Genomic DNA, 14,512 nt, shown 5'->3' with positions numbered 1-14,512 from the left:
GATGATAAATTCAGTATATCCAGAGCACAGCTCTTGATTACCCCCAAACCTGTTCTTCCTGGAATGGTTTTCACTCCAATAAATGGCAACTCCTTCCTTCCAGTTGCTCCAGCCCATAACCTTGCCCTCAATGCTTACCTTCTCCTTCACTCTTATCCAACATTCCATTATCAGCAAACCTTATCACTGCCACCTTCAGAGCATATCCAGGATCTTTCACTTCCTTCTGCACCAACCACAGTCTCGGCTACCAACAGCTCTCACCTGAATTCCTGTTCCTGCAGGCCCTCCTGCTTTGCCCTGGTCCCATGTGGGTGACTAACAATAGTCACCAGGGTGTGGTCCTTCACAAACTTAGATCACAACACTCCTCTGCTCAAAAAATCTTCAGTGGCTCTCACACTACTCAGAGTCCTGTAGTTCCTACAAGACCGTTTTTGCATTATCACCTTGATTACTTCTATGTCCTTATAGCCTATGGTTTGGGTTTAGAATGCCTCCCCCAAAGCTCATGTGTTGAATGCATGGTCCCCCATGCAGTAAGGTTCAGAGGGGTGCTGTGACTGGAGGAAGGGGGTCACTGAAGCTGTGGTCTTGAGGACCCTATCTGTCCCTGGCCTCCTCCTCTCACTCTCTCTCAGCATCCCAGCTGCTATGAGCCAAGCAACTTTCCTTTACCACCCTTGATGCCCCAATATTTCTGCCTTAGATCAGGCCAAGCATGGACTGAACCTCTGAAACCAGGAGCCAAAAAACCTTTCCTACTCTGTAGTTGTTCTTCTCAGGTATTTCATTAACATCAATGAAAAAGCAAAGTAACATATTGGCCCTCCCTGAACTCACTCTGCTCCCATCCTACTGGCCTCTTGCATTCCTCTAACAGGTTGTCTCAGGGCCACTGCACTGGCTAATCCCTCTCCTTAGAATATTCTTACTTAGATATCCACATGGCTCCTTCCCTTACTTCCTTCAGGCCCTATACAAGTGCCATCCCGTCTCTGCAGCCCTCCCTGAACTCTCTATATAAAATAATAACACTGTCCCCCATGCTCTGTCCCTCATCCTATTTCTTTTCTCTAAAGCCATGCTTTCAAATATCAACATACATACCAATAACTCGCAGCTCTTGTTCAAGTGTGGGTTCTGATTCTGTGGAGTGTGGGTCCTGAGATTGTGAGTTTCTAACAAGCTCCCGGGGAATTTCCACATAGGAATACCCAGGCCATTCTTGAAGTAGCAGGGCTCTAAAGCACATATCACCTGCTGATCACATATGTATTTGATCATCCTGTCACCCCTCCATCAGAATGTATCCCTGAAGAGGGCAGGCGGTCTCTTGCTCATAGCTGCATTCCCAGGGCCTTGCACAAAGTAAGTACTCAATTAAAAGCTGCAGGCATGTATACGTGAACCACCATCATCCCTACTGCCATTTGGATCCCCACAGAGATTTCCTGATTGGACAGGGTGCTGATAAGTTAAAAGTCCCATCTCTGTAGTGGTTCTAGTCCATCTTTTAAATTAATATACTCACGATCTAGTTTACATATGGATCTCTTGTAAGTCTGGTTAGCATGAGTTGGTCCTCCTGATCCTGCTGAACTCTGAAGGCTATTAGAGCTCAAATTTGAGGACTTAGACCCTGGCATATAAAGACCTCCAGGTAAGTATCACCTGGTGGAAGTCTGAGGAGCAGCCAATCTTTCTCTTCCTTCGGCCACCTCCCTCCTAATTTCAGCTGGTCCCTTGTTAACCAAGATCTGACTGTCGACTGGCTGCCTGAGGCTCAGAATACTATTAGTACAAAACCCCTATCTTCTTCTGCAGTTTTTATCAATCAGTGATTAATCACATTATTAACTTCTGAAAACAGCTCATTAGGTAATGTGCTTCTGTTGACATTACACACTTAATTGCTACTGCTTTTAGCAATTCAGTATTTATATGTGACTTTTATGCCATTAACATTTTTTAAAGCTTAGAGCTTCTGTGAAAAAATATCAGTATGCCTCTTTGTGGCTAGGCTCTTCCATCCTGATGGAGAAAAATATATAGTGAATGTCCTAAATAAATAAATAAGTACATGCATGTAAATATGCATTTCATTAGCAAGAATGAAATATATACATGTTTTGGTTCTACTCAGTTTTATTCTCTTGGGAGATGACTTTCTTCTTGGTGCAGTATGTAAGACTCCTTCACCTCTATTTTAATGGGGAGAGAATAGATTTATCTTATGTACATTTAAATTCATGTAATGGTCCAAATGACAATAAAGTTAGGTCAACTGAAGTCATCCAAACCCAATATATTCATTGGCATACGATCTAAAAGTACAAAGTCATAGGTAGAGGTGAAAAGGAATGAATGGTTATTTAAATTGCAAGATTTTTAGTAGAGGACAAAAAGGAGGAGAGGCGACGAGTTAGAGCGTCTACTCTGTGTTAGGCACAGTGACGGGTCCTTCTCCTGTGCGCTCTTCCTATTCCAATTTGTATATGAGGAAACTGAGCCCCCAGGGAGGTTGGATGCTTTTATAAAATTCATTTCTTTAAAATAGTTTGAGTTGTTTCCAAGTTGACGTATATGGATGAAAGTGTGAGGTCGTGGAGAGATCTGCACACACACACACACACACACACACACACACACACATTTGTCAGAAACAATGAAGACAAAAGATTCAAACAATCTAAACATGGAATAAATGATTCCCACATGGACACATGTTGAAATGAGAAAGAATTCACACAGAGATGTTTCCGGCCGGTTCTGTGGCCATCTTCCTATCTCAGCCGTCAGAGTCCACAGCTGGTGGAGGAGAGGAGAGTCCACCCAGGGCAGCAATGGCAGGCCTCCATCCATGGTGTTCCTCTGCCTGCAGCCTCCTGTGGCTCCTCATCCTGCTCTGGGCCCCACGAGGCCTGGTGTCTGCGGTCCCCCACACCTCATCAAACCACCCTGCCCCTCAGTGACTCCCTTGCTGCTCTCCAACCCTCCTCTTCTGTCTGGATCCTGGTCCCCAGAAGTCCTTTAGGGCCATTCCCTCAGAAGGTGTCTGAAAGGTTACTTCCTCCTTGTTCCTCTTCTTGACCCCCCAACAATGTAAAATCGCAGCATCATCTATCAGTACTGTCCACCTCTCCCTGCTCATTTAGCCTGCCCACTCAGGGTGTCAGCTACGAGGGCAGGGGCTTTGTGTGGGCTTCATTCACTGCTGTCTCTCCTGTGCCCGACACATAGTAGGTGCTTAATATTCACTAATGGAATGAACCGGTGTGAGTTCTTTTTGCAAAGCACCACTCTCTCACATCCTGAAGTGGCATTTTTTGAGCTGAATGTCTGATGGTCATGGGAGGCAAACCGCTTCCTGCTTTTGTCTCTGTGGGAGACCGTTCCCTGGCCATCAGTGGCAGAACTACTTCATGAACCTCTCGCCCCAGGCTCTGCACCTGGCAGATGCCAGCCTCCCTGGGAAGTGCAGCCGCTCTGGTCCTGGCCCTAAGACTAGTGGTTTAGAAGGCACTGGAACACAGAATGCTAACATTCTCCCTTCACCAGGACAAAATGTTCGACTATATTCAGACTCCTGACCTCAGATTAATACTGTAAATCCAGTTCAAAACGATGCAGGGAAAATGGGATTTTGAACATCTCTGCTCCTTTCCCTCACTCGCCCATTTTCTCCTATTTGTTTCTGAGGGTGGGAGATTGCTTGGAATTGTCCTGCTGCTTTCTGCTTCCATCCTTGAGCTATATTCCTTCCCCAAGCACTTATATTTGGGGGAGGGGAGTCTCTAATTCTAACTTGTGTCTACACAATTCTCAAAATCTCTGGTATTAAATTGAATTTCTTTCCTAAGAGCTATATGTGAATTCCACTCATTTTCCCAACCAACAGACTATTCTATCGACACTTTTGATATCCCAACAGGACCCCTCTCTGTCCCATGGACACCTCTATTTCCATTAATAGTGCCCCTATTATCTGTATTGCAGATAGATCGAAGGTTCTCAGCCTTCAAATCTCCTTCATCCTCTTCTCCCTCCCTCCTCTCTCTCTCTCTCTCTCTCTCTCTCTCTCTCTCTCTCTCTCTCTCTCTCCTCTCTCTCTCTCCTCTTCACTCCTCCTACCTCACAAACAAAGGAGATATTCAGCTGCCACTTACTAAGGGCCCACTAGGTGCCCTGAGACTGTCCTAAGCCCTTAAGATGATAAGTATCTCTCTTAATGCTCTGAGTAGATCAGGTAGGTATGTTTATGTCACGATTTTGCAGATGAGGAAAAGGAAGGTCAGAGAGATTTGAGAGACTGAACTCCAAGCTCCAGAGTCAGGGGGAGGAAGAGTGACCACGCGAGCCCAGGCCGCCTGGTCTCAGGGCTGCCCTCCACCTTCTGCTACAGAGCCTTCCAACCACAGAGCTCCCTCAGAGCCTGACACAGGCACTTTATGCAAGGCCCTGCCTTCAGCTTCACAAGAACAGAACCAGGCTGTAATGGGCCAGATACACCAAGGTGCATGCGTGGTGGAACCTGCTTTGAAAGTGCTCCTGAGGAGTGGAGGAAGGAAACAACTCATCATTGCCTGAAGTGATGGAGCCACGGAGCCCCGGACCCGAGGGAGATGCACACTGTGCTCAGGGTCAGGGGAGGCATTGAGGAGCGGGTGATGTGAAGACTGACATTGCCATGCAAGATATGGAGAAGAAAGGAGGCGGCCCGAGGCCAGGCTGTGCAGAGACCTGCACACAGCTGAGTGCCTGTGGGGAAGGCCATCTGAAAGAGTTTGGGTTGTATTTTGCCATGATGGAGCACCACGAATGCTTTCAAATGCAGTAGATGTAAGCCAGGCACGATGGCACACACCTGTGATCCCAGTGCTTGTGAGGCTAAGACAGGAGGATCACGGGTTCCAGACCAGTGTGTGGTAATTTTGCACAGGTCTGTCTCAAAATAAAAGTAATGATAATAAGATAAAATAGGTCTGGGGATGTTGTGCAGTAGTAGAACGTCTCTGAGTTCATCTTCAGTTATCCCCAATCCAAAAAGGAGTAGATGTGAGGTCAGAATCCACATGTTGTTAAGTCGACTCTAATGACGGTGTGAGAGGCACGTGAGTGGAAAAGAGACGGGCTGAGTGACTCGGGAAACTCTGCTGTAGTCTAAGTAGGAGAGAATGAGGACAGGAATAGACTCTGCTTTTGTGGAGTTGAAGGAGGCCCTGAGCAGCTGGGCTCGAAGTCCTGGCTCTCAAGTCACACCTCCCCACCAGTCTCATTTCCAAAGGCCACAGCCATCTAACCCGATGTGCTTCCCTCTCTGTCCCCTGTTCGCAGTCCCTTCCACTGTCCTGTCAGCCGCCATTGGCATCGCCCCTGAGCCTCTTCCCTGGGCTCCTTCACCTCTGGCTCTAGATGGGGGAAGCTCTGCTTTCCACCTCTTCCCATGCATCACAGCCTGGAGCAGAAAGGAGGCCTCAGAACCCACAGGCTAAAGGAGCAGAGGGGCTGGGGCAGAAGCCAGAAGCAATGGAAGAGACAACGGGTCAGGTGTGAAATTTCCAGTGAAGAATGGGGTCCCCCGAGGGGAGGTCTAGAGAGTTCAGTAAGGAAGGGGAGGCTCGAAGGACTGGGGATTTTAAAAGAGAAGGAGAAATGGTCCAGATGTAGCAGGCAGGCCGGGGAGCAGGGCTGCCCTGATGACCCACAGCGCGAAGAACAGACCCCGAGGAATACACGTAGAAGATGCAGCAAAACAGAAGAAGCAAGGAGTTGACCTTGTGGAGATGAAGACAGATCCCAGGAGGAGGAAGGAAAGGAAGGGGATCTTGTTCTAAGATGTCATTTCACAAACGAGATTGCAGAGTGGCCATCACCATTGCTAAGCAAAGGTGCGCCTGCGCGGATGTGCTGGCCAGGCACCATGACACGTCCAGGACCCTCATGACTTCTCCTGGAAGCAAAAATCAACCCCAGAGAAGTCGAGAGATGAGGAAGAGTGCCAAGTTCTTGAGGAACAAGGACACAAACTGGGAAACCCATGAGAAGTGACCTTCCATGACCTCCCATGCTCTGTGTATGGCCAAATGCTAAGGTTTCTGCCACAAACAATCTCTCGCCTTCATAACCAACTCCCTTTCTTTCTAGCCCTTGTTTGTGTTCTATGCCTGGGGCACCTGGTCTTGCAACCTCCTGCCACCTTAGGTGTCTTCTCCTCTCAGACACTGTTGACCAATTAACCTCTCTAAATAATGGGTAGTTCCCATGACATTACTTTGCTGCTCAGAAATCTTCAATAGCATTCCACAGCCCAATATATCATGCACCATTTCCTTCTCTGCCCTTCAAGGCCTCAGTTTCCCAAAGGATATGCCTAATTCTGCCAGTTCTCCACCTGCTTTCTCACCCCAGGCCATTTGAACTCCCTGCTTCAAGCACAGCTGATACTTTTTCCTTTCCATTCTTTTGCTAATTCCTGTTGGGATACACATTCCCTCCCTAATTCTCTGCTGAGCTCTTAGAGTATAATACAGTCAAGGACAAAGGTTTGAAGTCAGACAGATTCATATGTTGGCTACCTAAATACTGGTTCTGTGATGTGGAGCAGGTTATTTTGCTTTTCTGAACCTCAGTTGCCTTTTCTGTAATTTGAAGCCAAGTAAGTATTGCCCCAGATGCGAGTAGAAGGCGGGGAAATCTAGTAAGTGACTAGCAGAGTAGCAGCCTTTGGGGGGGATACTGGAAGGGGCAGCAATGACTTCACTACCCTTCCTTTGACCCTTCATTCTGGATTCCCCTTTGCAGCAACCCGCCACCCACAGTGGACCTGCTTGGCTGCTCCAGGCCCTTTCCTGCACTCTACCCCCCTGCACCTGCTCATCTCCCCTGCTCCTCAGAGGCAGGATCAAGGTCTCACCCACCTCTGGCACTGAGCACAGTTCATGCAGGACTCAATAAATGTTTGTTGAATCAAATTATCTTTTGTTCCCCCAGCACACAGATATAATCTCAGCTGTAGTGATTTTTCATAGCCGCTCACTAGATAATACTGAGGAGAAAGAACCGGCAGCACTTGGGGGCAGAGTAATATCATGACTGTCTTTTGGCTAGTACAAGACATATTCCTCACCCAAAACTGACTGCTTCAGACAGCACAGGAAACGCAGATGAGTGATTTAAGAGCCTTTCAAAACAGGGCTGGAGGTGTGGCTCAGTGGTAGAACACTTGGTTAGCATGCACAAGGCCCTGGGATCAATCCCCAGAAACACACACACATCCCCAGAAACACACACATCCCCAGAAACACACACACACACACACACACACACACACACACACACCCTCAGAAACACACACACACACATCCCCAGAAACACACACACACACACGAATCCCCAGCAATACACACATGTGCGCACACACACACACACAGACACACACACGAATCTTCCAGAACAGAAATCTATTTAGCGCTGACACCATTAACATGACTTTGGAGAGTCACGGCAACTAACGGGAAACGCTGAAGAGCATCATAAACAAGGAGTGAAAGGCCATTCTTACGGTCAGCTTGCAGAAGGACCACGTGATGCAGGGTCAAGGCCATCCTCTGGGAGTCGATGGTGCTCAGGATCTTGGCGGCCGCGGTCCCCAGCAGTGGCTTCCCGTTGTGCAGGGTGTAGTAAGTCAGCTCCGCTGGGTCCTTCGGTCCCGGCACGCGCTGCATCTTTACCATCTTTCGCAAACAGAGGCCACGTGTTCACAGGACATCTTGCCCCGAGCCCGCCGGCCTCCTGGCAGTCAGCGGGCCTCCTCTCCAACTGCTGAAGCCCGCTGTGGCTACATGCTAGACATTAGCCTTCACACCTCCCTACCTCTCAGGAAGCCTACTATTCCTGAGAGGAGTGGGAGACTGGGAGGAGAAAATTGGTTTTGAAAACTATGAACAAGTGGGAAGGACAATTTTCGAGTTGAAAACATGCAATAGGGATGTTGCCCAGCCTCCACAGAGCTCTGGCCTCATTGCAAAGTAGGCCTCCCGCATTAATTCAGGGCATGCTAGGTCATTATCAAACAATGTTTTTAATTTCAAGTATCTCCAATTGCCCAAAAGGAAGGAAAATCATCCTGTACTTTGAAAATTCAAAAAATCTTTGATAAAAGCAGTACTTGGAAACTTTTAAGTTCTTTTTCTAAAAGAGTCTTTTTTTTTTTTTTTTTTGCTTTTCTTCACTATAAAAGTCTTACATATTATGCACAGGAAAATTTAAAAATATAAAAAAGTATCAGGAAATAAAAAATAAAAATGATCTATTGTCCATCCACCACCAGCTAATAACTGTGATCATTTTGGTATACTTTCTTCTTCACACAAACCTTTTCTTTATTATTTTACAAAATTATTTATCATAAGTTTTATGTGATATTATATTTCACTGTTTTTACCTGTATATTTAAATGAAAAAAATATTTCAAAAGCATAAACATTTCTTTTTTAAATTTTTTATTGGTGCAATGTATTCCTACATCTTAATGGGATACAAGATGGTGGAGACATACATACACACATCACCCAATTAGCCCTTACCCAATTCCCACCCCATTGCCTCCCCCTCTCTCCTTCCCGTGTGTGTATTTTATATATTAAAAATATAGATATTGCAAAAATATTTATACCAGCTTTTTGCATCATAGTAAAAAAATTCAGAAGTCATTAATAATAGACTGATTAAGTGAGTTGTGGTCTAATCGCACTAGGGGATACTACAGAGCAGTGAAAATGAATGAACTACGGCTATTTGTATCAATCTGAGTGACTATGAAAGCCTTGATACTGCACAACAAAAACAAATCAGAGATGATAGAATTCTCAATAGGCAAAACTACATGATCTACTGTTCAAGCAAATACACATGGATGGCAAAATCTATATAAGAAGTACAGGAATGATTTAAAATGAAATTGAGAATCATGCTCTACTGCAACAGGAAAAAAGAATATGATTGAGGTAGGTACCTAAAAGGCTTATGGGGTAAGGCAAGGTTAATGTGCTCACCCTATGGGTTATGACTTTTTAAAAAGTAGTATATAAAAATAAACAAAAGTAGTATACTTTTAACCCTGCATGTTATCATTTTTTAGTGTATGCTATTTGTAATAATTTAAAAGTAAATGCACACACAACCCATTAAAACATGGGCAAATGAGCTAATGAAACACTTCTCAAAGGAAGAGTTCTAGATATTCAATAAGCACATAAGAAATACTCAGCAGGGAAACTTATATTAAAATTATGATACATTACCATCAACCCACCAAGGTGGTTAAAATAATAAGATTGACAACACCAAGCACTGGTGAGTATGTGGAGCAACTGGAACTCCATGTGCGGTTGGTGGGAGTATAAAATATTACAACCACGTTAGAAAAAGACCTGATGTTTCTTATAGAGCCAGCATGTACCAACCCTATGAACCAGTAGTTTCACTATTAACTCAAGTGACGTGAAAGCATATGACCAAAAAAAGATGCTCGTCATAGCCTGGTTTAATAGCTACAAACTAGAAAAATCCCAGGTGTCCATCAATAGAAGAATATATAAACAAACAGTACTGCAGTCTCATGGGAGAATAGTATTTAGCAATAAAAATGAATAAACTACTAAATGATGCAACAGCTTGGGCAAAACTCAAAAACACTTAGAGTTCTGAGCAAAAAGCTTTATAAAAGAATATATAGGTATGAAATGCCAGAACTTCAAAATCAATCTATGATTTGGAAGCGTATGAAATGTATGCTATGGAAATATATGGAAATGACTTATGAAATATAAAATAGAAACATGGTATAATGTTAATTGTACATGGTGAGTATATGAGTGCTCATAATTTTTTTCTCTTCTGTGCTGGACAAAATTAAGAAGATTCCTTTACTTTCATGTTTTTGTTTTTGAGTATGGGTATGCAAATGTTTTAGAAATCTTCAAAAAGTTATAAGATGCAGCCTTACCCAAACCAATTTGGCCAGAGAGCCCCTCTGTCTCCAGGTACCTCATAGAACCATTTTCTAGAATACTCTCTGGGAAACACAGTCCTCACCCTTTTGTCTTTGTGTTCACCTCTATCTCCTCCAAATGAATTTCTAGGAGTCAGTCATGACCATCAAAAAGGTTCTTGTCAATATTATTCACCAGCTTTCCAGAAAGCTCACACCACCCATCTACTCTAAAAGTACCCATTTCACTATGTGTGTATACTTACTGGTAGTAGCATCTTATTAGTCTTTGGTAGGTGAGAATGGCATCTAAATAGTATTTAAAATTTGTATTACTTTGGTTACAGATGGAGTCACGCATTTAAAAATGTTTCATGGTCAGGTGTGATGGCATATGCTTGTAATTCCAGTACTTGGGAGGCTGAGACAGGAGGATCACAGGTTTGCAGCCAGCCTCAGCAACTTATGAGGCCCTCCACAACTCAGTGAGACCCTGTTTCCAAATAAACAATAAAATAGGTCTGGGAGTATCACTCAGAGGTAGAATGCCGCTGGGTTCCATCCCTAGTACCACAAAAAATAAATAAATAAAAATGTTTAGTGGTCATACAATTTCTTCTTATGACTCTATTTTTTAATATATTAACTAGGGCAATATCTTTAAATTCTATATATTTAAATCTTCAAATTCATAAAACGAAGGTCATCTTTTTTTTTTTTTTTCAGTACTGGGGATGGAACCCAGGGCATTCTACCTCCAAGTTACACCACCAGCTCTACTTTTTGGTCGTATTATTTTTGATAACAGGATCTCAGCTGAGTTGCAGAGGGCCTAAGCATATGCCACCATGCCCAGCTGAAGGTCATCTTTTGAAATTATCTGAGTCATGAGTTTTATTTTTGTTTTGTTTTGTTTTTGCTTGCAGTGTTGGGGATTGAATCTATGGCCTTGTGCATGCTAGGCAAGTATACTACCACTGGACCAAACCTCAGCATGGTGGTATACACTTGTAATCCTAGCATTTGGGAAGCTGAGACAGGAGGACTGTGGTTTGTGGACAACCTCAGCTACTTAGTGAGGCCCTTTGCAACTTTGTGAGACCATTTTTCAAAATAAAGAATAAAAAATAGGGCTGGGAGTGTAGTTCAGAGGTAGAATGCCCCTGGGTTCTATCCCCAGTGCTGCAAAAAATAAATAAAATATTATCTGAGCATAGAAGAAAGACCTCTGGGTGGAAGGATTATAGAAGCTATGCTGAGTAAATTTTCAAGGGAACCTTAGTCACCGTTTACTTTTCTTAGTGGAAAAGGAGGTGGGGGAGTTTTAGTGCAACCAGAATGAATGTTCATTCAAGTATCTACTAATGTCACTCAATTTCAATTTAATAAAATATTCTTCTTACCAAGATTTCTTCAAGAGTAATGCCAAAAGCAATCAACAATCTCTGTAGAGTGGTTATTTGCAGAGTACACCGCTACTTGCTTCACTCTGACTTCCCAGAGCTACAGAGTCAAATGTACCAAGCACTTAGAAAAAAATGAAAGAAAACATCTCCAGGGTCCTTTTAGACATATGGGATGTGTCGGGTTTCTTAGGCTTAACAAGTAATACCAGGACTGTAGAATAGTCCTTTCTCTCCAAACCCCACTTCACGGTCTCTAACTTCCTTCCTGTCATCTGGAGAAGTGGGAATTAGAGGGCCCACTTGGAACCCATAGACAGGAAATCACCAAGTAGGTACAGGAAGTGGACTATCCCTTTACCGTGGAATGATGTTGTCCCAGACTACACAGACTTTTAGAACCAGAGCAGCATCCTAGAGGATAAGGGGACAAATTCACAGCTGTGAATAAGGGACCTGGAAACCTCAGGGGCATGAAGCTGACTCACACAGGGAGAGAGGTGGGTTGTTTAACTTTCAAGGCTGCATGGGGACATGACCGGCAGGCAGACTGCGCTCGTGTCGGCAATTTCCTTTAAGATGGTTCCTCACCGACAGTCTGACAGCGTGTGTGTGCTAGATGCCATCCCTTAACCATTGGCAGCTCATGTGCCAGGGGCGGCCTGCTAGATGCCAATTAGGCAGCCCACACAGAGGAGGCAGCCCAACCTGAGTGCCCTGTCATTTGATCTCAGGCTCAGCAGAGCTTTGTGAATTAGCATAACAAATGGTAGAGGTGGGTTCTCACTGGTGAAGTTAATAGGGTGCCAGATCTGTGGATAGGTTAGAATATGCTGGAGATACACCTACTCTGGCAGGAACTGGCCAAGGTAGCTGGGAAAGGCTTATAATTCTCCCCCGGTCCATGGCCACAGACTTGAGTAGAGCCACTCAGAAGTGGGCCCAGAGAAGAGTTGAGTGCTTGTAGTTTATTTGAGAGGTGCAAGACACTGACAAGAGGGTGAGGAGGTGATATATAGGTGGGGAAAGAGCCAGCAGGGTGCATTATTAAAACAGTTATTATAATGGGTGACTAAGACTTATTCCTGTGGGAAAGTTCTGGAGATGATCTTAAAGATACACTTCAGAATGCCCCCAGCCAAGTGAGGGGCCTTGGGGTATCTGCACCCCTGCCACTGGCTGATTCCTAGGTACTTTCAGCCAATATACACAGGCTTCCAAGTGCATCGCTGCAGTGAAGATTCACTGCAATGCTAGCTGGCATGTTTTAAAAATGGAAAGAGGCTATGGGCATTCCCTCATCTAAATCACTGTGTGGTCATGGTTCCACCGTAAGCTTAGAGGGCTCTGACTTTTCATTGACTAGATCTGGACAACAGAACTTTTCATTTCATAAACTTCTGGATGTGTATAGAGTTTGTTCTGTGACCTGCTTCCCTAATAACCTAGTTAGTAAGAACGTAGGAGGATGGTAATGACCCTCATGCCCTAAAACCTCAAAACAGCGTCGCTTAAATGGATCAGTTAGATGCTCCTCTGTACACGTATCTGTTCGGTCCCAGAAAGCACAACCCCTCCCCTCCCCCCCAGATATTAGAAAACCCCAGTGCCTTGCACACACCCACCTGCACAGTGTAGCTTCCCAGGGTGGTGGCCCGTTTAAACCTTCGGCCTTGCTGCTGGGACATCATGAACAGCTGGGCCAGGCGCTGCTCCATGATGCGGGCGAAGCTTTGGTTGTACAGGCCCACCAGCGAATTGTCCACGCCCTGCAGCACTGTGGATGCAAGGCAGAGGGAATTCTCAGTGGGCCGACTCCCTGCTCACTTGGTAACCACACTGACCATCTGCCCTGTACACACTGGGGACCACGTGCCTACCCATGTTAAGGCGTGGCCATCCTTCCCTCGCTTCACCCTGATGGCCGCCCAGGAGTGAGGAATCATCCTCCACATGTTACAGATGCTGAAGTGACTTGTCTAAGGCCACACGGCCAGCAACAAGCAGAGCCAAGGTTTAGACCTGAGCTTGTGCACCTCCAAAGCCTGGAATCCTTCCTCCAACCATCTCTAACACTGCTGCATCAACCCAAACCCTATCTAAGACAACATGTGCTGCTAAGAGTCCATCTGGAGACACAGCAGAGCTGCAGGTGAGCTGACTAGATTTCTGGTTTCTACTCCAGAGCTTTGGTTCAGGGTTGTGCTGAGTTTTTCTTTCTCAATAGCTCTGCTAAAGAATCTCAGCTCTATCCTTCCACTCAGCTCTTTATATCTGTCTATGTCCCCCCTTCTCCCTCCTCCAGGAACTCCTTTTGGTGCCCTCTGCTGAAGCTGCCCAGGTCCTCTCCTAAGGTTGAAAGAAAACAAATGTGTAGAGCAATTTGGCACAGTGCATGGTGCACGGGATGTGAGCAGATGCCTCCTCCACAGCTAGGTTTTGCTGATGCCCAGGTATATGTAATCAGCAGGCATGCACTGGTGATGGAGTTCCGGGCCATGGCTAGTACATGGAGGAGGGTTTGAATGTGCACTGGGGCCATTCTAGGACTGCTGTGGCCACTTTCTATGGGGGAAACTGCCTTCTTCTATCTACCTGCAAGGTCTAGTCTTTGTTCCACATCCCTTAGGAAACACAGTTCATCCCAAACAACAAGCAAAGGCTGCCCCCAAACACAGTCATATAAAAAACTTTAAGTGCTAAACAATGATCACCACTGTCTTAAAAGGGCTGGGAAGGTAATATAAGATTTTTCATTTAACAGAGTTCGTTCTACTGCGAGGCAGTCAAGGGTCATTAATATACCCATCCACCAGGATATGGGAATCATTTAGATCTAAAGGGTGTGTTATCATCATGGCATCCAGGACAGCAGGGTACCCCCAGGAGCATCACTAAAGATCATATTCTATACAGGGCCAGACCGAGCAGCCAACCACAGCAAGATACGTGATGGCAAGATACAGAGAGTGATGCTGAACAGATCGAGAAATAAAACCCACAGCTGGGTCTCTGGAATTGCTTCTTTGAAGCTGTAAATGCCAAATAATCCCCCTGGAGGGTATAAAGCAGCTCTCTTTCTAGGGCCCTTGTGAGAGGCTCAGCTCATCTGGCA

General features: G+C 45.1%; 1 protein-coding gene across 1 annotated transcript in view; it reads right to left on the bottom strand.

Annotated features, from left to right (window-relative positions):
* KIAA1549L (KIAA1549 like) overlaps window positions 1-14,512 on the bottom strand; it is a gene marked incomplete at both ends in the record, with an annotated part of 277,076 nt that overhangs the window by 71,686 nt on the left and 190,878 nt on the right. Inside the window, 2 exons of the mRNA XM_080690604.1 lie at window positions 7,565-7,736; window positions 13,023-13,174. Of these exons, the coding sequence (XP_080546730.1) occupies window positions 7,565-7,736; window positions 13,023-13,174 (324 nt within the window). The remainder of the gene's footprint in view (window positions 1-7,564; window positions 7,737-13,022; window positions 13,175-14,512) is intronic.

This window comes from Muscardinus avellanarius (assembly GCF_963383645.1).
Source record: "Muscardinus avellanarius genome assembly, chromosome: 1".
Lineage (NCBI taxonomy): Eukaryota > Metazoa > Chordata > Mammalia > Rodentia > Gliridae > Muscardinus > Muscardinus avellanarius.
This window is presented reverse-complemented; position numbering and strand designations above follow the sequence as displayed.